This window comes from Nicotiana tomentosiformis, chromosome 1 (genome assembly GCF_000390325.3).
Source record: "Nicotiana tomentosiformis chromosome 1, ASM39032v3, whole genome shotgun sequence".
NCBI classification, from domain to species: Eukaryota; Viridiplantae; Streptophyta; class Magnoliopsida; order Solanales; family Solanaceae; genus Nicotiana; species Nicotiana tomentosiformis.
In genome coordinates this window covers 142,325,287-142,352,243 of record NC_090812.1, presented here as the reverse complement: position 1 = coordinate 142,352,243, position 26,957 = coordinate 142,325,287, and the positions used below count along the sequence as shown (strand labels likewise).

Here is a 26,957-nt window from a genome sequence, read left to right as displayed (position 1 = left end):
TGAACGCTAAACTGCTAATGCTTGATAAGCCAACAATAGTTACAGCTGCTTCAGGGCATAAAATTTCCAGAAGATACATGATTAGCCAAAGGGACTAAAAAAATATTAATCTAATAAACAAATCCGTAAAACTCTGTTTCAGTTACAACCTACAATCCTGGATTGTTTCAGTGCCAGACGTCTACTCTTCTGTAAGTTGCATAATATGGGAAGGAAGAAACTTCTTGAGGCAAGCCAAATTTTCAGTCTCAGCTCCTAATTTCAGCTAAAGTCGATTTCATTAGTGTCGACGAGCTTCCATATACTGTCAGTCAGTTTCCATTCATCTCCAGGTGTACGTTGTGTATCATTCAAAACCAGCTGATAGTCATGTGCAAAGTTCTAAATATTCCAAGTAAGAAACCACCCAAAGCACATGCCTCAAGGCCAGTCCATGAAAAACAACCCTTCTTCAGATCCAAGCCATGCACCTTGAATATGTTTCCCCACTCCCAGTAGGCCTGTCAGAAATTGGACGTTTTCGATCATGGAAAAAAAGATGTATTGTTGGAGGGATATGAATGCAAAGGCTGGTAATACCTTCAGTTTTTGTCCAGCATACGACCGAGGGGATCGTATCCATGAATTTATCTTCGAATAGCAATTCACCAGATTTGATACTCCATAGCCGCAAATGATAGTCCTCTCCACCTAACAAGAATGTCTTTAGAAAGTAGTTCGCATTTTTTTCATACACAAACAAAATACAAGTGTCATAAAGCCATAGCTACCTGACATGACAATTGTCTCTGATGGGTCAACTCCAAGCTGTATTCGACTATGAGAATTTTGATTTCCCTCATAAGATTGAATTGCTCCCCTCATTAGACGATGATCATAAAGCTTTATCTGGATATATGTCAATGTTACAAAATTATCCACACGTACAGGACAGACTAATTAAGTGATCCATTTCTCATATCACTTAATTTATACGCACCAAGATATTGACACGTAGTACATAACACTCACCTCCCATAATAATCCATTCAGTTTTTGACAAGAAATCTAAGTTCTTGCACAAGTATGTTTTTAGCAGGAAATGCAACAAAGGAGAGAATTTGTAAAGGAGAACTATGAGAATTTTGATTTCCCTCATAAGATTGAATTGCTCCCCTCATTAGAGGATGATCATAAAGCTTTATCTGGATATATGTCAATGTTACAAAATTTTCCACACGTACAAGACAGACTAATTAAGTGATCCATTTCTCATATCACTTAATTTATACGCACCAAGATATTGACACGTAGTGCATAACACTTACCTCCCATAATAATCCATTCAGTTTTTGACAAGAAATTTAAGTTCTTGCACAAGTATGTTTTTAGCAGGGAATGCAACAAAGGAGAGAATTTGTAAAGGAGAACCAAAAAGAGTAATAACCACCCAAAGAAAGTCTAAATAGGCAACTAATAGGTAAATACTAGCACACCATGATTGATGGTAAACTAAAGAATAATGGATAATAATCATAAGCTTCTTGGAACCTAAAGAAATGTGAAAATTTGAGATTCAGGTGTGCACAACTACATTATGTGCAAGGAGAATAACTGGTCGCCTGCTACTACCTTATATAAAAAGATCAGTTCTTTTGGAGACCTCTAACACAAAGATTAAGGGACAGACTTGTGTGGGATTTCAGGCCATCAAGGTACTGAGAAAACCCTTCAAGGATGGTTTCTAATTCTTCACAAATTGGATTAAAGTATATTTTATTTCAACCATCTGGAGAAACCGTAAGGTAAGGATTGCAAAAACAGCCCAGAGAACAACCAAGTATATGGCCAAAGGAATGACACTAAGACACTAACCGATCCATCCATAGAGCTTGCCAGGAAACATTGATCATAAAGTTTCAAAGATGCCAAACTGCAACATCAGAGAAGCGACAAAAATTTAAGAAAAGACGTTATGAACGAATTAAACAACGAGATTAAAGATGCTCATTTAATATTGCAAAGAAAGCTCACTAACCAACAGACAGATGAAGGCATAGATATTGTGTCGTACATCTTCCTTTTGATCTGCACAGACAAAGATATCCACCAATTTGTATAAGCATTCATTTACAAAATATGGAGCTTTCGTAAATCCATCAAACATGAAAATCTAAGATCATAGCAGAATATTCATAGCTTATGAGGCCATTCCTAGATGAAACTGATCTTAATACAGGAGTCTTCTTGAAGTAACTGAACAATTTTCCCGCTGAGTACTTCCATTACTGCAACATTTGAGAAAACCAATCCAATGACGATGAGTTTAACACGAGCAAATGATATGAGTTTTCATGTCACTGCTCGAAGATTTGGACTATGGATTCATAGCCCACAAGCCCCTACCTAAACGAAAACAGATATTAATACCAGGAAGTAATTGGTATCTTTATTGAACTAACTGAATAAGTCTCCTCTAGAATACTTCCATTGCTGCAACTTTGGGACAACTATACCAATTTCTATGATTAAGTACGTTCAAATGATATAAGCTCCTAGTGATTTTACTTTGTCTTACATTAAGCATTGTAATTTTATCTTTGGTTGTCGTCTAGACTTGACATCCACCTAAAATGACTAACTTTGTTAGTTCTCAATGAATGTTTGATGGTCGGATGATAAAGTGGGATTTAACTTTATGCTTCAGAATTAAACTCAAAACACCCCCAACAATTGTGTCCTGTTTCAAAATACTCATCTTCAAGTGTTGATATAACTCGAACCATGCCCATAATTTGAAACAGATGAAGTTCATCATTGCTCTGACAAATGTGGAGGGCTGGAGGGCAGTTCACAGAAAGAAAAGAATGTACACACAACTCCTAACAAAAGCATTTGATACCTGGAAGGAATCTCTAGCAGAGCTTTTAACCCTACTAGAATGCCCATCAGGATGGCACGGAATTCTATTTTGAGGAAGTCTACCAGAAAAATCTCCTGGTTTTTGACGGATGTCGATGGCCAAAACTGTTCCATTTCTTAGCCCACATAAAACAACATTTTCCTGAAAAAGAAAACAAATATTCTCAAAACACGATGTCATAAACATCAGTAACCATGATGCATAAGAAATGTCACAGCTGATTCCAAGGGATGCTTCTCATTTCCAATTTCAAAAAAAATTTTGAGGTGAATGGCTTGTTGGAGATGCCAGACATATTTGAAGAAGCTAGGCATATAACACATTCAAGTCGGTGTGTACCACGAAAAGAAGAAGGTTACCATAGGCTCACTAATCACAAGTATCCAAGAAGAAGAAAGGGACCTTATTTTCTTTTTTAACAATAAGGAAGACAGCCAGCGATCCGAGTTCGGAAATAAGGCACTGAAATTGTATGTTTAAAAATCCCTACAATAAGCTTGTGCTAAGGCAACATTCCTTTCTTACCATCTACATTTTCTTGTTTTTCTATGAAAATCCAACAAGTTAGTTTCCAACAGATACCATAAATGAAAGTGACAATGCGCATAGCTTTGGATTTAATTATGTAAATCTAGCAACAAAAGTTAATCAGCATTACCTATTTGGATTACTAATTCACTAACAGACAACAAATTTGCTTATCTTCATGTATTTAAAGTCATGTGAAGTGATTGTCAATATGAACGTTCACAATATTATAACTTCTCTTCTGCAACTTATTACACTTCACACTGTAATAATAAGTACTCAAAGCAGAAAGGATGGAGTGCGAGACATTTACCGAATTATCAAATTGTATGGAGAAAATGTCGCTTTTAGACCGACAAACCCAGGATTTCACTCCTGTTTCTATGTCCAACATTGCAGCTCCTCTATTGGTTCCTATATAACATTAAGCAAGATCTGAGAAAGTAGAAATAAAGAAAGTATTTTTTCCAGGAACTTCAAAAAACAAGCAGGACAAATAAATTAAACAGACACAACCCATAGTTTTAACTATAAGTAAGTTAGGCAACTTTAATCACGAAAGAGCAGAATTTACTTCAAATGAGAGTAAAACATGGTATAATCCATAAATGAAGGAAAACGAAGTACAGAACTTGCCTACTACTGCTCGTTTCTGATCCTGACTACAATCTGCTGTCCAAACTGTATGCTCAAATGAAGTAATCTCAGAAATTCTTCTTCTAAAAGTTGGTATGCTTGAACTAAAATCTAGTGGTTCACTAAGGTTCAGAATGTAGACTGTTCCACCAGATGATTCAGCTCCCAGAGTAGTTATACTGAGCTCTAGTGTTAAGTCTCACAAGTGTGACAAGAACAAATAATTGTTACCTTTCTCCAAAAAAGAAAAAAAAGAGTAACAAGAGCATAAGACCTCCATCCCGTTTTAGTTCTCTTACTTTGAGTAGGTATGGAGTTTAGAGTGGAGTAGAGACACTACAAGTTGGAAGTTAACAGTTACCTTTTGACAAATTTGAAGGTCTACATAAAAAGTGTGTCCTACTTAACTACTTTAGTACTCCAATATACAAGAAGTGACAAAAAAGTAAATGAAAAAAAAAAACATTTACAGAAAGTAAACATTTCAGAACTCAAAAGGTAAGTAGAGAACAATCATATTTTGCCACCCGAAGTATTTAAAATAAATGGATCAACGGAAGATGAAACAAAGCTTTGCACCAGCAAACATTAAAGTAGCTTTAGTAAATCTACACAAACAGGCAAGTAAAATCTTATAAACCCGATAAACTCAAAGCGTAGATTGAAAACAAATGTCAGTATGAATCACTAAAGACTAAAATCATACCAGCCACTTACTTTACTATTATTGAAGACAACAATATAACAATGACGAACCAAACATATCTTATGCGGCTATATATTATTCATTGCTACACCCGCAAAAGGATACAGAACATGCTTTAAAGAAGTTTCACGGACGAATGCAGGATGCTTTTGAGACGTCTTTATACAAGATATATTCGATGGCATATGTACAAAAGCTCCTGGGGGTCTCCGGACTTGGCCTGGTGAGTCACAGTACCCTTCTCGGTATCCGACTTTGAGAGGCCAAACACGATCTGGCAAGCATTTTACCCCTTGATTTAATTCTTTTTCAACCTTTCCAACTTCAAATATACTGCGAAAGCACTGGACTTCAAAACAATGCATTGGAAATATATTCCACCTTTATGAATTTTCAACAAGTATGGATCAAAAAAATTTGATCTCTGCTAATAAAGACAGTCCATGCTCCAAAAGAAACTGTAACCACAAACTTGAATGTACATATGTGATCGTAAAACACTTAGCATGAGCAATTGAATATTATAATTTGGTAAAAAATGCAAGATCAACTTATCAACTGAAGTTGGTTACAGATTATGCTTTATCATGAGACATATTTTTTAAGTACTTTATAAGCTAATCCATAATCTACAACACATTGTAAAACTCCCTATGCAAATAATTTCTCATAAGGACATCCAGCTTTAAAAAGAATGTCCACTGATTTCTAAGGGACAACTCAAAGAAACTAAGAAGTGCACAAAGACGGAAAGATGTTATGAATCCTGAACCTTCCAAATTAATTCTACACATGTTGATCCAATTAACTGAAAATAAGCGTTTAAGGTATCACCACTTTCCCTGACAAAAGATGGCATTCACAGGCAAATCCAGCTGCGTAGCAATTCTTTAATCCTTACTACAATGTAGCAGCTCAGAAAAAGCATGAAACCTTTTACAAATCCTGAAAAGGAAACTGAGAATATGCTATAAAAATCTTGACTCTTCAGAATGATGCATGGTATTATTCATTATAAAGCAACTACAGTCATACCTCTCTATAACAGCATTACTATATAACAGCCATTCACTATAAAAGTCAAGTTTTTTATGGAACCAATTTTCATGCTATATTATAATATATGTTTTCTATAACAGCACTTCACTATAACAGCCAAAAACATTCGGAACTAATTCAGTATAAACTATTGCATCCATAATCATAAAAATTATACGCATCCAACTCCAATCAGGTTACTTTTAGCTTCAATTATAACAGAAGACATACCACAATGAACCATTCATGCCACCTGTCAACAGAATATCAGTTTCAGACAGGCCCTCTGGCACGTTTATATCAACAGTCAAGTTCTCCAAAGCACTGTCAACTACTCTTTGAGTCCCATCATACTTCGAAATCTGAATGCATAGCACGTATATTTTTAGATAGAAAATATCTGCAGTAGAGCTATTAAATAAAATAAATTCTACCTAAAAATAAAGCCAATCAACAATAAGGGAAATATATTTTATCCTTGTGCTTCCTCATTGTCCTTGTCTTCGGTTTATTAATGCTCTGCACTGATTGTACTAATTTATTTTGTTTCCTTTATTAGCAATACTAGCTTTGTATAAATTTCCTTGCTTATGGGATGTAACATTATACAGAAATACAAGAAGCCTTTTCTTCCTAGAAATCTTCAATGGTATCAGAGTCATTGCTGCCTTCGGAGGTAAGTTTCTCTCCCTTGCGTCATTAAGGTTCCTTTTTTCGGAAAGAAGTTGAGTTTTTCTCCCTCAATAGAAGTTGTATGCATTTGTATATTTTCTGTTAGTGTTATAAAGAAACTAATATCACCACAATCCATCTGACGACGGCAACCAAATCACACCACTTCGCTGCCTGAAACCAGCTCTGATGCATCGTCGTGCGCCACTAGAAGCTATGGCTTCAGCAATGCATAAATGTCACGCACCGGCGCATGAGGCCACTTCGAGCGAATCTTTTCAAGATTTCTTCTTGCTAAGGGCTCGCCTACCTGTTCCTAGCCTACCCATCCCAGTTCCAATTTTCTTTGAGCACCAGAAGTGAGATTCCAGTGTAAGCCCCTTTTCCGGAGAAGGTGCGCAGTTTCTTTCTCCCCAGGTTTGAGAGCTTGTTGTTTTTCCTCATCTCTGAAAGTCCATTTCAAAAACGTTTTTTCCAGATTTGAAAAAATTATTTTTGCCTGCTATTTATTCAATGGGGAATAAAGAATACTTCAATCTCACATCACGTTGTAAAATTTGATGGGGCTGGTACGTATCTTGCTTCGTCAAGATCTTTTTTGCTTTTTATCAAGTCCAGAAAGTTGCTCGGTTATATTACTAGAGAAAAAAAAGCACCTGTTGTGACTGATGCTAGCTATGGTCAATGAGATTCTGATAATTCTCTTGTTATGACATGCCTTTTGAATACTATGCACCCTCGAATTTCTAAATACTATTAATTGCTTGATACTGCAGAAAAAAATTGGAATTTAGCTAAGCGCACTTACTTTCGCAGGAAAAATAATGCACAGATCTTTGAAATTCAAAACAAAATTCATGCCACTAAGCAAGGTAAATTGATTATCACTGATTATTATTTCGATTTAAGTGGGTTATGGAAGGAGATTGACTAGTATCAGGATCTCCAAGCAAAGTGTAACGATGATGCAGTTCTCTCTCAACAATTGGTTGAAAAGGAAAGGGTCTATGATTTTTTTGCCGGTTTGAACCAAGAGCATGAACAGATCAGGGTTTAAGTTCTCGGTAAAATTCATTTTCCTTCTCTTGAGGATGCATACTCTTATGTTCAATAGGAAGAGAGTAGATTATTGGTCATGCTTCCAACCGAGAAATTTGGGTTAACTTTGTTGCACGAGCAACCAAAGGAAATCACATCTAATAAAGAACACCAGCAGTAAGTCGAGGCATACAAAGGAGACATGCTAGAAATTATATGGTAGACCAACTAGAGATCGTGGAGGAAAACGTGTAGGTCCATCAAAGAGTTCTGGCTAATATTGCAGAAAACGTGGAGTCATCTCGGGAAACTGCTTCGGAAGAAACTGTCTTCGGATGAAGTTCAGCAACTTCGCCGTCTCCTAAACAAACTTGATTGTTCTAATGTTGCTACTTCTAATTATGTACAATCAGGTATTGCCTTTAATGCTCACCTTAAACCTTGGATTATTGATTCTGGTGCGAATAGACACATGAAAGGCTCCTCTAAAGGCTTTTAAAACTAATCTCCTAGTATCAGAGTACATTATGTCACAATAGTCAACAGCTCTCTAACCCTTGTCTCTAGAACAAGTTATGTTGTATTTATATCTGATATTACATTGTTATCCATTCTCCATGTACTTGAGTTTCCTTTTAACCTGTTATTTATCAGATTCATCACCAAAGAATTAAACTATAGTGCCGAGGTCTTCTCTCATCATTTTTTTTTTTCAAGATCTTCAAACAAGGAAGAGGACGGTAGTGGCAAATTGCATAATGGCCTATGCATGTTTGATGTTACTCGAGACTCTGTCAAGACTTTTTTGGAGAAAATATGGATGTCAAACAAGAGATAATACTGTGTCATATATGATTGGGACACCCATCATTTTTTTATTTAAAGAAGTTACATCCTAGTTTGCTTTCCTTTCCCAAAATTGAGTTTGAATCTTTGTTTTGTGATGCTTGTGAATATGCTAAGCATACTAGAAACTCTTATTCTTTGAGTGATAATAAAAATACAACTCATTTTTCGACTATTCATGGGGTACTACTCAAAACGGTTTCTTTGTCTAGCAGCTGATGGTTTGTTACTTTTATTGGTTGTTGCATTAAGATGACTTGGGTGTCTTTGTTAAAGGCCAAAGGTGAAGGTTTCTCTTACTTTCAGTCATTTCATAAGATGATTTGAACTTAATATAAGGCTAAGATAAAAGTCTTGCAAACTGACAATAGCACAGAAAACATGGATAAAAGATTTGTTGCTTATTAGGGGATCCATGGGAGAGTTCATCAAACTAGTTAGGGTTACTGAAAGAAAAAATTGCCATTTGTTAGAAGTGGCAAAATCTCTTATGTTTACCATGAATTTACCAAAACCTTACTAGGATGTCATTCTAGTAGTCGTCTATTCATCAATAGAATGCCACTTAAAACTTTCCATTTTCAAAGTCCCCTATAAGCTTTACGAGATAAGAATGATTATACTGTTCCTCTGAAGGTGTTTGGGTGTTTGCTTTGTTCACATTAGAAATGCTGGAAAACTTGATCCTTAGAGCTCTTAAATGTGTCTTTATTGTGGAAGTTGAAAGTTTATTAGTTTCGTTAGGCTTGAATTGGGGTTGTTTTTTATATTGTTTTGTGTGATTTGAGGCTTCGAGTAGGTTCGTATCGTGTTTTGGGATTGGTTTGTGTGGTTGGAAGAGGTCCCGGGGGTCTCGGGTGTGTTTCGGATGGGTTTCGGGCCAGTTCTGGTTTCCTTCTTCGCGATCGCTATTCTCCAACATAGGAAGGGTACAAATAACCCTCTCTATAGGAGATACTTCGTCAACTTAGATGTTACCTTTCGAGAATCTACATATTTCAGTATTACAACTTCACCTCTTCACGAGGGAGAGCAATAAGGAGAAAGAGATGATTCTCCCAAATTCCACTATTAAAACCTCTACCACTACCACTGGTCAAGTGAAATTGGAGAAAGAATTCAAGGGGAGACTATTGGGCATTTGGATAGACCTGATGTTAAATCTCGCATTTCGTACGATTAAAGTTTCGTCTTTAGTTAAGTGACAAAGACTCGGGGATGAGATTTTTTTGAGATTATAAGCATTTATGCTATTTATATCAAGCAATAAGTACCGTGAAAGAAAATGAGTTTCGTTGAAGGTTGTCGATTTGAGATAAAATACGGTCCGAGCTATAATACTCGATAATTATGGACTAGTACCATACAAGGTACCATAAGACCATGTTAGTATGATATATAAAGTGTATTAAAAATGAGTAGTATTTTAAGTAATTTGAGACAATTCTTAATTATGTGGGTAATTGGTTAATTATTGGTTTAATGGGAGATTAACCATGTAATTAAGGATTTGTGGATAATTGTAGGTGGGGACAAATCCCCCCACCCCACCCCCCAACCAATGTGGCAGCAAGTGGAGTAAGTGACTCTTGCCTTTAGTCAATTTAATTAGTAGGCACATGGACAACCTTAGGCCATTTACACGTAAGAGGTGGAATTACATTAGTCATCTCTAAACCTATCTTCCATGGATATCAATTCATTTTGGAAAAAGTTGGATTTATACAGAAAGGCAAAAGAAAGAATGAAGGTGAGGGAATTTTGAAAATTTGAATTCCAAATGGAACAATTCTGTCTAGTTTGAGGTTTCACGTTTAGTGATGTTGTTGAGTCCTCTCTTTTAATATTGGAGCTTTGACGTTTTTTTAGGAGAAATAAAGTAGTAGCAGTTGTCAAGTTTGATAATTTTTTCAAAATTGTATGAAGACTATTCAAGGATCTGTTAAAAAGAACCCATGATTATGCCCATGATACATGTGGTCTTCACGTTGGACCACATTTTTGCCAGATAAACCAACATATTTGCTCAAGTTTAATGTCGTGCATATGAAGACTTCGTATTACAATAGCAACAATTAACAATCTCCCAATTGTTAATTGTTAACGTTAAATCACTGTATGGATTTTTTCCTACTCCAGGTATGTTAAGGCTAAGCCCTTCCTTCATTTTGGTATGATCTCGTAATTACATATGTTTGATAACGAGACATAAATAGAAGTTCATACTCCCGAATTTATACATTATCCTAGTCTCATAAGTTAAAGTATTCTCCCTTAACGGGACTTTATGTTCACTTGAGTATTATCTTTTTTCAGTCAAAAGAGCAGAGAATCTATATATACAGTATTACAGTATTTTCATTACCATCGAGCTATAATCGATGGGCAAGCCCCTATCGGGTAACCTCTGATCAGATGGTAAGTTATATACCGAGCCAACTGTGGCCGAGCGCCTATGAGCGAGCCCAGTTGACCGAGATACAGAGCCAAGTATGGCCGAGCGCCTATGAGCGAGCATACTACGGCAGAGCAGTTATATATATATACCGAGCTTTATAGGGCCGGACAGTTATTTTATTTACTATATTGAGAGAGTTGAGTCAGTATCAACAGGTGAGCCTATCTTCAGGTTATCTTTGACTCCCAGTTACTTTCAGCTATTATATTATCAGTTCAGTTTCAGCTTTCAGTTATATTATTGCCTTGCATACTCGGTATATTATTTCGTACTGACGTCCCTTTTTCTGGGGACGTTGCATTTCATGCGTGCAGGTTCAGATAGACAGGCGGGTAGACCTCCTCAGTAGGTGTTGCCCGAGTTCAGCTTTATCGGTAAGCTCCACGTCCTTCGGAGTTGTCGGGTCTAGAAGTTTTGTGTACATCTTGTGTATATATGCATATAGGTTATGGGTAGGTCGGGGCCCTGTTCAAATCACAGTACATCCATCAGTAGAGGTTTGTAGACATATCCTGTCAGTTAGTGCAGTATGTTGGGCTTGTAGGCCCTGTATGTATATTTGGTTGGCTTGTCAGTTGTAGTGGTTATGACGGCCTTGCCGGCCCATGTATATGTGACTTTTGGAAGAGATTGAGAATACGAAATAGTAGTGAAAAGAGATTTGTTACCAGAAATATGATCTGGTGCACCTGAATCAATGGCCCAAGGCTCGGAGGATGAAGATTGGGAGAAACAAGTCACGCTATTACCTGTTTGAACAACAGAAGCTATCTCAGAAGATGTCTGCTTACATGCTTTGTACTGAAGGAACTCAATATAATCTGCTAAAGAAACCATCCGACTATTCAAAGCATTGGTTCCCATGTCGCTACAATTTGTAGTAGTAGGGTTAACTTGAAATAATGGAAATAAGTAACTCCTGTGAGAAAACTGAAGAAATAGCTTGAAAAACACTGTTTACATCAGGAAAACAGAACATTGTTTCTGCGTCGGAAACACTGTTCACGCCGGAAACACTAGCTCACCGGAAAATTCCAAAATTGTCGGAATTTGTCGTAACCAGGATGGATAGACTAGGAATTCCTTTGCGAGCAAGCTTTCCTGAAGAAATGTTTTCAAAAAATGGCCGGAAAGGTCACTGTTCACGTCGGAAAAATATAAAAGTGGTATGAATTTGATTTGAATTAGATGGGTAGGCTCGGAATTTTGAGGAGAGCACACTGTCCTGTAGAAGCTTCGCGAAAAAATGGTCGGAACCCTCGCCGGAAAAGTTGTTACCGGCGCGTGGTGGTGTTGGTTTTAGCACAACACCGACAGAAAGTAACTTTCACTTGGACAGGCCTAAGGTCACCTGAAAAATTGCACGATGACTAAGTTTTTTCTTCCCGGTTAACGCTGGAATGACGCACAGCGATCTTTTCTCACTAATGCTCTGATACCATGTGAGAAGGCACGGGAGAAAATATGTTATTGATATTGGATGATAAATACAATACAAGAGGTCCCTATTTATAGCTATACACTACAAGGAGATATTACTCCTCTTCCAATATGGGACAAGACTACACTATACATATTTGTAAACTAACATGAATTCTCTAGAGGTTGGTTTGACAGATTTTGCAAAGCAATGATCTCCTTTGGTTACCAACAAAGCAATGTCGATCATACCCTCTTCATAAGACACCAAAGAGGTAACTCACTAGTCTGATAGTTTATGTCGATGACATAGTAATGACAGGAGATGAAAAGAGGAGATTGGTCGATTGAATAAATTGGCCCAAGAATTTGAGATGATGGATCTTGGAAATTGCAGTACTTCTTGGGAATTGAGGTTGTTAGATCAAATAAGGGAATTTTTATTTCACAAAGAAAGTATTTCTTAGGTTTCTTGAAAGAAATTAATATGATAGGCTGCAAACTAACAGAATCGCCTATTGAAAGCAATCACAACTCACAAGTTATAAGCAGGAGTTGAAGAGTCTGTTGATAAGGAGAGATATCAGAGATTGGTTGGAAGACTCATTTAACTCTCCCACACTAGACCAGATATAGCCTATTAAGTCAGCTTGGTGGGTAAGTTCATGCATGATCCCCAGGATTCTCATACGCAAGTTGTCTTTCATATTTTGCGGTATCTGAAGTCTACTCCATGCAAAGATTTGCTTTTCTCCAAACATGGTCACCTCCAATAGAAGCCTATACAAATGTGGATTGGGCGGGATCTCTAGATAATAGAAAATTTATGTCCGGTTACTGTACACTAGTAAGAGGAAACTTAGTTACCTGGAGAAGCAAGAAACGTGTAGTTGCTAAATCAAGTGCAAAAACAAAATATAAAGCTAAGGCGCTGGGTGTTTGAGAACTTTGGTTACAAAAGTTACCGAGAGAATTGACAACAACAACATACCCAGTATATTCCTACATGTGAGATTTGGGGAGGGTAGTGTGTACGCAGACCTTACCCCTACCTAGTGAAAGTAGAGAGGTTGTTTCCAATAGTAGTAGTAGTAGTAGTAGTAGAAGAAGAAGAAGAAAGGGAGAAAAGAATTAGTACCAAATAGTCCAACAGGGAAATACGAAAATTGGAACAAACAAAACAACATGACATAATATAAATCTGAGAGTAATAAGAGAATTGAGATTGTGACAATATGGCTGATTAGTATAGCTCATAATCCACTCCTGTATGACTGAACAAAGCATGTTGAAATTAATTGATGCTTCACCAAAGAAAAAGTTATAGTGGTGTCTTGACTTTGTTTTTCATGTGTCATCAGAGAAGTAGTTGATGTGTTTTACTAAAGGTCTCAACAAACGGATTTGTCATACACTGCCTTGCAAGTTGGCCATGTGTGATCTTTGCACCAACTTGGGTGGGAGTGCTGATTGGCTTTATTTTTAGGAACATTTTATTTTATTTAATATCTTGATTATAGGCATTGATAGTTGTACTGATTGTACTAAATGATTTTGTTGGCTTAATTAGCAAAAGGAGCTTTGTATAAATTCTCTTGTTCATGGAGATGTAACATCAAACAGAAATACAAAGAAGTCTTTTCTTCTTCCTAAAAATCTTCACTTATTTATCAAGAAGGGAGAAAATGCCACCCAACGGCCCACCTTCGATGTCAGTTAGTACTGAATATACTTCCCATGTAGTTGCCTCAATCATAATGGAATAGACACAAATCCTATATATCAAAACGACACTAATGAGAGAACTAATTTCACCCCCGAGATGGAAATTTAGCAGGTAAACTCACTCCACTAGTCCATTGTAACGGTGTAACCGTCCATACAACACCAAGCCCAAATGTTGTGAAAGAATAAGTTAGAACTGGGAAAAGAAACTGATTAAATAACAAGAAAAAATAACAAGATTCATAACCATGGGATGAAGACATTTTCTGTAGGAAAAGAAAAAAAGGTAATTTCTTATATATAAAAAGGGGAAAAAAGGTAATTGAATTGTTGAATGATGTGAAGGTGAGAAAGCCCCAGGTCTAATGGCTTCACATTGGTTCCTTTTTTTCTCCAAATGTCAATGGTAAAGCATGACATATTCAATACCATGAATCGCTATCATTAGTTTAAAATTTTCAAAGGAGCTTCAGGCACGCATACACAAAAAAATATATATATATGTTGCCATTTAAACTATAACTATATAGCTTTATATATAGGCCGCAGGGAACTCCCCCTGGACCACCATAGAATCATATGCAGAGCTATCAGAGTCCAGGAAAAAAAGCTACTACCTCCGTTCCAATTTATGTGAACCTGTTTGATTGGGCACGGAGTTTAAGAAAAAATGAAGACTTTTGGAATTTGTGGTCCTAAATAAGTTGAAAAGGGGCCCAGAGTATTTGTGTGGCTATAAAAGCTTTTCATTAAGGGTAGAATTGTAAGTTTAAGCTAAATTGTTTCCAAATTTAGAAAGGGATCATTCTTTTTGGAACAGACCAAAAACGAAATAGGTTCACATAAACTGGAACGGAGATAGTATATGCTTACCACACAAGGATGTGCTCCAAAGTTTTTAATTCCACCTTATCATCCTGAAAAGAGCTAATACAGGCTTAGCCTGCTTTTTATCTATCCTTCTACTCTAGGCGAGGGAAATTTAGAATAAATAGCCCCAGAAAAAACTACAAACTAGTCAAAGCGTACCCGGTCGATCATTCCGCTATCTCGCATTCACGCCCACGTTTGATTGCCGCTCGGGGATGAAAGAAGATTTCTTCTCTTACCCAGAATTCGAATGCTTAGCTAAAACTGAATTTTTCACCTTCTCGTTCATTACATTAGGTTAGGAGATCCAGTCTTATTCTTTTCTCTTAAGTTCCTTTTGGAACACCTCATGTTGGGACGTGGCGCCTGCGGCAACGCCTCTGGAGCCCCCCAGTGTACCAGCGATGTACGAATCATAGTCAAAAACTTTACTAACTTTATTAGTTGCAAGGCGACTTTCTGTCTATCTGCGCATACTTGTTCTGCTAGCTTTTTGTACAATATGAAGATATGTATAATATGGACACATTAGTGGATTTTCTCAAATCTCCTAGGGAAATATGGGAGTTATGATCTTTGTAACTCTCTTGTAAATAGTAGGACCTTCTTGGTGCTGTTTCTGTACTGATTGGTGATTAGCAATAGAACTTTTATCTTGTCAAGAAACGCTTATTTCTAAAGACAATTATAAGAAATAGTAACTTGAACTTGAAATGCCTAACCTTTTATTTTGGTATTGCAAGTTAGGGAGCTGGGTGGTATGGGCTAATTACTGTCTGCACGTGATATCAACCTTCGTGATCAAGCAAATGCAACAAATCCATTTATTCTCTTCAGTGAAGCCTGAAATTTATGATATTCAACAAGAGCGCTTCATTTTTCTAGAGTAAATTTTACGCACCAGTTACTCTAGTCTAGTAAAATGATACAGTGTATTGTCAAAGTGTCATCCATCTAGTTGACCGTAAGTAGATAGCAGTCATGGTCAATTATGCAATAGTTAGGTCAACAAGAAAAAGAAGGTATAACACCTCAACTAGTAATATATCACGCTTAATAGGAGATGATAACAGTTGCAGGGCTTTCAACCTTCAACATTACGAACATTATAGTTTTGAAGATGAAATGACATCAATTTTTGATGAACTCCGGGATTGGCAGCACCAAGAATGGGGAAAATCAACAGTGAGGTCCCTTGAGAATCAACCGCACAACTCATATTGGGGCTCAATTATGATTTTCTCTGTGCTAGAGTTCCAAATGTTGAACTAAATTGAATGACAGCATTTTTGCTATCTTCATAAATATGACTTGAATATTTTGATAGACTGTTTATCTGGATATCTGATTTACATTTTTCTGGTTTGGTTTTTGTATCAAATTCAATTAGATCTTTGTTTTATGCTCGAAGGCTAAGGATGCATAACCAAATGCCTATGACCAACTTACACTATACGGAACCAAACCCACTTTTCTCGGCCTTTGCTTGTCAATTTTCATGTACCAAAATTTCAACTACTGAACCAAAATATAATAACCAGCAATATGGAAGCTCAACTAGGGACTATTTCCAGATTTATATACAGCCGTCAAGGATATGCACAATGAAATCAACACAAAGATTAAAGACACAGGGAGCACACCAGAGGGCATGATGCTTGTTTCTTCAGGAATTCCATTTGAAAATTTAATTTCCCTTTTCCGGATACAATGACTTTACCGCACAACTCCCTGACATGGAGTAACCTATTGCTCCTCGATTTCATGAATTTCCCTTTGTCTTTCTCCTACAGTGTAAGAAAGGATTAAGTTTAATTAGCTTACCAATTTGACGACGGAATTAAACACAGGGAAATCGAAAACTAGAAAGTGAGGAGAAGATAGAGATATAATTATAAAGAAAAGCATAAAATCCAATAGCGGAAGAAACTAGTAGACCCACTAATTAGCAATTCATCTGCAAGAAAATCAATCCAAGGGTGAAGAGAAATTGAACTCGCACATGAATCCTTACTAGAAAAATCCAAGAGAGGTTCAATTGAAGAGGTAAATGATATCCCACAAAGAGGCTCGCTCAAGATAATTCTTCATCGGAAATTCATTATAAATTATGTAAAAACCCTACATTACTCCTATTTATACCACTAGCTAAGTAATGGCTTGTGCCCAAGTCCAAGTGCTTCAAAAAAATAAACGTCCTGACATAACTTTAGGAGTCGTGAGGCTAATGGGGTGTGTGACCATGCTTCAGTCATCCCGGAAACCCTAATGATGGTCAAGTCTTGGACAACTCGTGATCAACATGGGTCAAACATGTGATCAACATTGGCCAAACTTGGTCAACTCTCGATTAACCTTTCATAAAGCATTTCGGTCTTCTTAATGATATAAGTTCGTCGTCATGTTGCTATCATCTTCCCCTTCTTATAGCCCAACCCATATAAGTTTGGCCGGGTTACACATAAATGGGTTAATTTTGCCACCTCTACTCCTCCCAATCTTCAGATGTACTTCTAGCCCTTATGCTTCTATTTCAGATGTAAGGCAGAAGGAGTTTTATCCTCTTCAGAAGAAACCTTAATGGTTGGGAGCTAGAAGATTTCACACATTAGTTGAGCCTCATTTTTAGCCCCCTGTCTCCGTTCCAAATACTATCATTGCAGCTCCACCACTTATCATCGTCGTCCCCGCCCAGCATCAGGCCCACCTGATTCACGTCCTGCACCTGACCCTGCTAATACTGCGGACTTGTCTCCTCTTAGTCAACCGATTGCACTACGGAAAGGTATTCGGTCATCACCCCATTGTCTCCTCTTAATCCTAATCCTCATTATGTCGGTTTAAGTTACCATCGTCTGTCATCACCCCACTGTGCATTTGTATCATCTTTGTCCTTTGTTTCCATCCCTAATTCTACAGGTGAAGCACTGTCTCATCCAGGATAGCGACAAGCTATGATTGACGAGATGTCTGCTTTACATACGAGTGGTACTTGGGAGCTTGTTTCTCTTCCTTCGGGTAAATCAACTGTTGGTTGTCGTTGGGCGTATGCAGTCAAAGTTGGTCCAGATGGCCAAGTTGATCGACTTAAGGCTCGTCTTGTTGCCAAAGGGTATACTCAGATATTTGGGCTCGATTACAGTGATATTTTCTCTCCTGTGGCTAAAATAACATTAGTCCGCCTTTTTCTATCAATGGCTGATGTTCGCCATTAGCCTCTCTATCAGTTGGACATTAAGAATGTTTTTCTTCACGGTTTATACGGAGCAACCACATGGTTTTGTTGCTCAGGGGAGTCTAGTGGCCTTGTATGTCAGTTGCGGCGGTCCCTCTATGGTCTAAAGCAGTCTCCTCGAGCCTGGTTTGGTAAGTTCAGCACAGTTATTCAGGAGTTTGGTATGACTCGTAGTGAAGCTGATCACTCTGTGTTTTATCGGCATTCTGCTTCAAATCTCTATATTTATCTGGTGGTTTATGTTGATGATATTGTTATCACAGGCAATAATCAGGATGGTATTACTAAGTTGAAGCAACATCTCTTTCAGCACATTTAGACTAAGGATCTGGGAAGATTAAAGTATTTTCTAGGTATTGAGGTCGCTCAGTCTAGCTCAGATATTGTGATCTCACAACGGAAGTATGCCTTAGACATTCTTGAGAACAGGTTGTAGACCTGTTGACACTCCTATGGATCCGAATTCTAAACTTCTGCTAGGGCAGGGGGAGCCTTTTAGCGATCCTGCGAGATATAGGCAGTTGGTTGGTAAATTAAATTACCTCACAGTGACTAGACCTGACATTTCCTTTCCTGTGAGTGTTGTAAGTCAGTTTATGGATTCTTCCTGTGATAGTCATTAGGATGCAGTTGTCTGCATTCTTCGATATATAAAATCAGCTCCACGCAAAGGACTATTGTTTAAGGATCGAGGCCATGAGCAGATCGTTAGATACTCAGATGTTGATTGGGCAGGATCATCTTCTGATAGACGTTCTACGTCTGGATATTGTGTTATAGTAGGAGGTAACTTGGTGTCTTGGAAGAGCAAGAAACAGAAATTGTTGCTCGGTCTAGTGAGAAGCAGAATATCGAACAATGGCTATGGCAACATATGAGCTAGTTTGGACCAAACAGTTGCTCAAGGAGTTGAAATGTGGTGAGATCAGCCAAATGGAACTTGTGTGTGATAATCAAGCTTCCATTCATATTGCATCGAATCCAGTGTTCCATGAAAGAACTAAACATATTAAGATTGACTGTCAGTCACTTCGTCAGAGAAAGATACTCTCAGGAGATATTACTACAAAGTTTGTGAAGTCGAAAGATAAGCTTGCAGATATTTTCACCAAGTCCCTCATTGATTCTCGTATTAGTTATATATGTAACAAGCTTGGTACATATGATTTGTATGTACGTGTTAGAATAGCTATGTGAATATGTAATTAGTCCTAGTCGCATAGGTAATAGGAGTAGGTTATATATTATGTGTACTTATAAATAGGGTTCATTGTATTACAATTAACATCAATACAAGATTCTTCTCCCGTGCATTCTCACACAAGGGATCAGCAAAAAATGTAGAGACATCCCGGGAAACTGCTCCTGTAGAAGCTTTGTCTTCAAATTAAGTTCACTATCCTCGCCGTCTCCTGAACAAACTTGACTCTTCTACTACTTTCAATTACATGTAGTCAGGTATTGCCTTTAATGATCACCTTAATTCTTGGATTTATTGATTCTGGTGCGAATAGACACATGACAGGCTTCTCTAAAGGCTTTCAAAACTACTCTCCAATGGCTCACTAACTCCTGTCTGTGGAACAGGTTCTCTTGTCTGTACACCTTATATTAAATTATCATTTGTTCTCCATGTATGAGTTTCAAGTTAACCTGTTATCGGTTAACACCATCACAAAAAACTAAACAGTCTTTTCTGATCACTGTATTTTTAGGATCTTCAAACATGGAAGAGGATTGACAGTAGTAGATTGCATGATGACTTATATTGGATTGATGGAACTCGAGACTCTAGTCAGGCTTTTTTTTTTGGAGAAAACAAGGATGTCAATCAAGAAACAATATTGTGGCATAAACGGATGGGGCACCCATCATTTTTTGCTTTGAAGAAGTTATATCCTAGTTTGTTTTCCAAAATTGAGTTTGAATCTTTGTTTTGTGATGCTTGTGAATTTGCCAAGTACACTAGAAAGTCTTATCCTTTGAGTGATAATAAAAGTACAATTCCTTTTTAGACTATACATTCTGATGTATAGGGTCCTACTCAAACAGTTTCATTATCTGGTAGTCGATGATTTGTTACTTTTATTGATTTTTTTGTTTTGCGATGCTTATGAATTTGCCAAGTATACTAGAAATTCTTATTGTTTGAGTGATAATAAAAGTACAACTCCTTTTTAGACTATACATTCTGATGTATAGGGTCCTACTCAAACAATTTCTTTATCTGGTAGTCGATTGATTTGTTACTTTTATTGATTGTTGCACTAGGATGACTTGGGTGTATTTGTTAAAAGCCAAAAGTGAAGTTTTCTCATGTTTGCGGTCATTGAGATAAATAAACATTTGTTAGAGGTGGCAAGATCTCTTATGTTTACCATGAACCTACTAAAACCTTACTGGGGGAATGACATTCTAGTAGTTGCCTATCTCATCAATAGTATGTCACCTAAAACCCTTAATTTTTAGAGTCTTTTGCAAGCTTTAAAAGGTAAGAATGATTATACTATTCCTCCGAAGGTTTTTTGGGTGTCTGCTTTGTTGACACTAGAAACTCTGGGAAACTTGATCCTAGAGCTCTTAAATGCGTTTTTATTGGGAATTCTCCAACAGAGAAAGGGTACAAATGCCATAATCCTCCCTCCAGAAGATCCATTGTCATCATGGATGTTACCTTTTGAGAATCTGAGCCATATTTCGGTATTACAACATCACCTCTTCAGGGGAAGAGCTATAAGGAGGAAGAGATGATTCTCCCAAGTTCCACCACTACCACCGGGAAAAATGAAATTGGAGAAAAAATTTAGGGGGACACTATTGGACGTTTGGATAAGCCTGATTTGAAAACTTACTCAAGGAGAAATAGAGCAGAAGAAATCATCATGCAATCTGCTGAAACTGAACCTTCTTCTATTTGTGAGTTATCTACATTTTCTAATGAATTAGATTTGCCTATTGCTCACAGAAAAAAAGTCAGATCTTGTACCACCAAACACCCTTTATCTAATTCTGTCTCTTATAATTCTTTGTCTCCCTCTTATAGAGCCTTTGTCTTGTCTATTTCTTCTATCTCTATTCCCCTGAATTGGATGGAAGCTTTTGCAGATCCTAAATGGAAGCAAGCTATGATTGAAGAAAGGAAAGCCTTGTCAAAAAATAAAACATGGGAACTTGTCACTTCACCACTAATCAAGAAGTTGGTTGGCTGCAAAGAGGTTTTCACTATGAAGCACACAGTTGATGGCTCAATTGAAAGATTCAAGGCAAGATTGGTAGCTAAGGGATTCACTTATGTCTTATGGAGTGGATTATCAAGATATTTTTGCCCCTGTTGCTAAAATAAACACTATCATAATTCTTTTGTCTTAATGCCGCTAATCTTGATTGGGACTTACAAAAGTTTGATTTGAAGAATGCATTTCTTCATGGAGATTTAAAAGAAGAGGTGTAATAATGATCAAAGTCAGTATACTGGAGATTCCTCCTAGATTTAATACTGATCAAAGTTAAGGAAAAGTGTGCAGACTGAAGAAAGCCTTGTACGAACTGAAACAATCCCCTAGAGCTTGGTTTGACAGGTTCTGCAAAGCAACGATCTCCTTCGGCTAACAGCAAAGGAATGATCATCACACCCTCTTCATAAGACATCAAAAGGGTAAACTCATTATTCTCATAGTTTATGTTGATGATTATAGTTATAACAAGAGATGACACAGAGGAGATGACCCAATTGAAAAAGCTATTGGCATAGGAATTTGAAATCAAGGATCTCGAAATTGCAATACTTCTTGGGAATTGAGGTTGCTAGATCAGAAAAGGGAATTTTTATTTCTCAAAGGAAGTATATTTTGGATCTCTTGAAAGAAATTGGTATGACAGGTTGCGAACCGGCGAAATTGCCCATTGAAAGCAATCACAAGTTACAAAGCCGAACTGGAGAGTCAGTTGATAAGGAGAGATATCAAAGATTGGTTGGAAGACTCATTTATTTCTCCCACACTAAACTAGACATAGCCTATTCAATCAGCCTAATGAGTTAGTTATCCCTGAGATCCACATATACAAGTTGTCCTTCACATACTGCAATATCTGAAGTCTACTCTTGGAAAAGGTCTGCTTCTCTCCAAACATGGTCGCCTCCAGATAGAAGCCTTTTTTACAGACACGGATTAGGCTGGATCTCTAGATAACAGAAGATCTACATCCGATTATTGTACACTCGTAGGAAGAAATGCAAAGTGTAGTTGGCAAATAAAGTGCATAGGCAGAATATAGAGCTATGGCCAGAGTGTCCGTAAACTTCTGTGGTTACAAAAGCTACTAGAGGAATTGGGATTGTCAGAAAAAGGAAAACATTCCTTGTATTGTGATAACGAGGCCACCATTAGTTTAGCTAATAATCTAGTCCAACATGACCGAACAAAGCATGTTGAAATTGATCGACACTTCATCAAAGAAAAAGTCATGAGTGGTGTCTTGAGTTTGTTCCATGTGTCATCAGAAAAGCAGCTAGCTGATATGTTTATCAAAGGTCTCAACAAACAGACTTTCCATACACTGATTTGCAAGTTGGGCATGTGCGACATCTTTACACCAACATGAGGGGGAGTGTTGACCGGCTTAATTGTAGGAGAACAATCATACTCTAATTAATAGCTTGATTGTAGGAAGATTGTATCCTACTTGGCTTAACTGAATATTATGTAATTATTCTCTTTTATTTCATTCCTAGAATAGTTGTAGCACTTTTGTATAATGATCTGTTGCTTGAGAAGTAAATAATACACAAGAAATACAGAGAACTCTTCTTCTTCTTGAATTCAACATCACCAATTCATTAGGCATTAGTTGGTGTATGCCAAAAAATATGGTGGATTTCTTACTCTCTAGGCATAGAAAAGACATGTCCATAGCTTGTTTGGGCATCTGAAGCTCTATGCTTGTTGTGGTTTGTTGGGTTATTAGGAGAGAGAAATGCTAGAGTTTTTGACCAGAAGGAAAACGTTGTTCATCTCAAAGTCAAGTATATTTTTGTATAGTTTTTGGTGCAGCATAGTCATGGCAAATGTGTTAGAGCCATATGCCATTTTTGACTTTGTCAGTAGTCAAGTTCTTTTATGGACGTACTTTTCACTAGCATTCCCTTTATGCTACTTTACATAAATCATACTCTTTTATTAGCTACCCAAAAAGTTTGCATTTAGCCTTAATGACATACTCTTATAAAAATGACATGGCATGTCCAAGACCACAATTTAAGGGTACATTTTGTATGTCAATATATTTAGCTTATGTGTCAAACGACTTTACTTAATTCTTGTGCCCAATCAAACATCGTCATATAAAATGAAATTGAGAGTATAAATCAAATAAACATCTTTAACTCCATACCTAATCAAATACCATCACATAAAATAGCACAGAGGGAGTAGAAGAAGTAACAACTTAGCAATGCTTCAAAACAACAACAACATACCAGTGAGTAATTAGTGATGCTTCAAACATTTCCTTAAAATACACTTAGCAGAAGCAACCTGACAAATCTTAATTCCAGCTTAATTAAACGTTTAATGATAAATTCCAGAAAGACAAACTTAAAGGACTTCTAGCAACTTTTGCTCTTTCTAATTTCCAAAGATAGCTTTCTTCTCCTAAAACTAATTAGAAACTAAAGCAAAACCAAAACAAGTGGTATGTCTAGTATACATCAGAATCAAGCTAACAACAACAACTATGCTTCAATCCCAAGCAAGTTGAGGTCAACTATATGAATGCCTCAATCCCGAGCAAGTTGAGGTCGACTATATGAATCCTAACTAACCAAGTTTCTCATAATTAAGTGAAATACAAGAAAAAGGTAGTAGAACATTCCGCCATATAACACAATCAAACTAAAATAATGATTGCCCTAGCAAATTTGCATCTTCACAGTAATAGTATCTGTTTTCAGCTTTCTCTGCCTGACAGTTTGCTTTTACTGCACTATTATTGCAAATATTAATTGCGTCATAATTGCATAATCTTTATCACTAGCACTTAAAAGCAATTCCTTTTGCCCTTTTACATATATATCTAATACTCCAACAGCTGTGACATAAACCTGGGTCTAATTTCTTAACTTTTCTCTTGTCTTTTTTTCCCCTTTTCCAAATACAGTGCTATATAAGCTAACATAAGCTCTCAATATTGCATAAATAGATTTTGTTGTATTATGTAAATATTGACATCCATATTAAATAAATCAGGACATCAAACAGAATTTTTTATAATAATAGGGCCTGGCCAGCTTATGTGCACCATCAGGTAAACTCTTCCCACCTGCGCTTGAGCAGAGGGGGAAGATCATAATTTTGTTGTCTTAGTTGGAATTTGATGAGAGTATTATTACCACCGAGATCATATTCGTAGTTCCAGTTTAATGAGAGTATTATTACCGCCGAAAAAAGAATCTCAATTTCATTTAGAACGAAATGTAAGCAAACTACTGGTCGAAAACCTCGTAAGAGTAAAAAACAAAAATAGCGGTAGTAATTACCTTATTGGATAGAATAGGCGGTGGCGATTTTCGTTTCTTAGAAGAGCCAGGAATTGGACCCTTAATAGGGAAATATCTGTTCTTCTCCGCATCATAGTAAAATCCAGGAAGCTCTGAAAATTTCAGATACAAGTTTTGTAGATCAACAATCAATTTGTATTAATCAATAATAAGTAATGGTGAAAAACGGATTAAGTGAAGAAATAAACCTTTCGGCATCTCTTATACTATGCTACAATAAATTGAAACCAATGCACAAAGTAATACGTTATTCTTCAGCTCTATAACTAACGGTGCTGCCGCCGAATTCTTCCACAGATGTCTAATATTTGCCGTCGGAGGCGAAAGAGCAAAGAGCGTGAAAGAGCAATGGTGGTCGGCCTGTACCTTTATACTGCATTAAGTAAGAATATAATATTGGCTAAAAGGTCAAACTTACCCCTAAATTATTTTACATTTAAGCTCCCTTTTAGAAAGGAAAAAAGAAAAACACCTTTATGTTAACAAACTTATCACAAATGCCCATATCCTTTGCGGAATCTCAATCTCTGCCAATGAACGACCTCCAACCTACATCTCAGATTTTATTTCAAATCAGATTTGAGAATTTTTTAAGCTTCGGTTGATTCTCAATCGAGTTTTCAATTTTCTTCAATTTTTAGACAATAATTCAATGCTACTTTCATAATATTAACTCAAGATTCCAATAAAACACCAGATTTCGAACTTAAAACTTTTCAAGGTTTAGCTTAGAAACTTCACTCGAGATAGGTTTTTCTTCATTGTTAGCTCAAAAATTTGTAAAAATTGCACGGGCCTATTTAATTAGTACCTACTTTTAAAAAAAAATTACTTACTCGTTGTTTAATCAACTTGATACTTTTTCTCCTCTTTTTTCTTCTTCTTATTCTTCTTCTTCGGGTAATAGTAATTTTATATGGTGTTTGCGAACATATTTCATGTAGTTTATGATGTTATACGGTGGTAAGTTGTTGTGTCGCTTTATTTTTTACTATTGCTTAGTGTTTCTTCTTTTTCTTAATTACAAAATGGTTCGCTAGATTTATTGTTGTTTTGACAATTTGATGATTGGGTTTGTTCCTGATGATATTTGGAGGTTATGTTTCAAATTTGAGGCCATTTGGAGTAGATTTAGGTATTAAATCGTATATTGTTTTGTTAAAATTCGAAGAATAAATTTCTGTTTCTGACTATTCGCACTTCAGGACTATTTGGTCTTAAGTGCGTGAAAACGTTGGTTGCACTTCAGACCTTTTGGCTGAAATGTAATTTTTCACTTCATGTCAGAACCTAAAATCTCATCAAAGTGCCCTAACCCGGCTTGTTGGGCATAAACCACAAATTTGATTATTTTAAAGCCATAAATAAGTCTAACAGAAAAATAAGTTGATCCAAAATAATCAAAATACCCCTAGAAATTAGTGTCACGAGGTCACGAGCTACTTCAACTAAATTAAAATATAATTATGTATACTTTCTAGATGAGAGAAAAATAGTACTTAATAAATAGATAGTGGAATGAGACTTCAAGATATTGCAGACGATCAAGCGACTCTAACTTGAGTCTCCAAGCAAAAGCTCTTATATGGCGTCTTGGGTCCCACTACTAAAAGATGTAGAACTTGCACAAAATATATAAAAGTAAAAAAGATATCACTTAAATCACATGTGCAATTCATATGCATAACATTAATATAGATAAAGCATAGAAACAACACAAAAAGATAAACAGATAGAGCATGTGATATGAAATACCCTATCTCGATTAATAAGTCCAATGCATAGAGAGAATGCATTAATCATCATACATAGACGATATGCACAAGTAAAGCATATAAAAATGCATAAAGTTCAGCAAAGGGTAATTTAAACCAATAAAGCTTTCACTTTTATACTCAAATTCATCAATCGATATCATAATCAAACATGCTCCCACACTGCCCTGGGTAGCATGGGTAATCAAGTGACTCTAGAGGGACGGATTCATATCCACACACATTAGGAACATAAGTCCATACGTTGTACAGGAACGTGTGTGACATGCCCTAACTAATACCCCAGTAGGACCGTGAGTCCACATGCCCCAACAACTCACTGTATAGGGTAAAATTAGTTTATGCAAGATGGTCGAATGGTAACATGATACGTGGACCCGAAGATAGGCAAAAGGCAAGTCAAGTAACAACCAATACTAGATACAACGAATGTAATCAACATCGGGTAAATCCCAAAGAGAGCGTAGTGCACAGGAGAAGATCAAGGGTTTGCCATCGGATAGCATTCAATGAGGGAATATTCACTAACATTAAATAAGCGACCGTTGTAGAG

General features: G+C 36.8%; 1 protein-coding gene across 3 annotated transcripts; it reads right to left on the bottom strand.

Moving 5' to 3' along the window:
• Nucleotides 1-24,999, bottom strand: LOC104090420 (uncharacterized). 3 transcript variants are annotated; one of them, XM_009595514.4, is made up of 13 exons: nt 24,818-24,994; nt 24,609-24,721; nt 16,482-16,625; nt 6,042-6,172; nt 4,878-5,105; nt 4,067-4,245; nt 3,744-3,844; nt 2,882-3,043; nt 2,018-2,067; nt 1,855-1,912; nt 771-888; nt 580-690; nt 1-500 (listed from the first exon to the last, which is right to left on the bottom strand). In XM_009595514.4, exons 1-13 carry the CDS (start codon nt 24,825-24,827, stop codon nt 421-423), a joined length of 1,485 nt encoding a protein of 494 aa, XP_009593809.1. In that variant the 5' UTR covers nt 24,828-24,994; the 3' UTR covers nt 1-420. The 3 variants fall into 3 exon arrangements, with proteins under 3 accessions (XP_009593809.1, XP_009593814.1, XP_009593821.1); XM_009595519.4 differs by lacking the exon at nt 16,482-16,625; XM_009595526.4 differs by lacking the exons at nt 1-500; nt 580-690; nt 771-888 and adding an exon at nt 933-1,184 and having other exon boundaries at nt 24,818-24,999.
• Between the last annotated feature and the right edge of the window lie 1,958 nt (nt 25,000-26,957).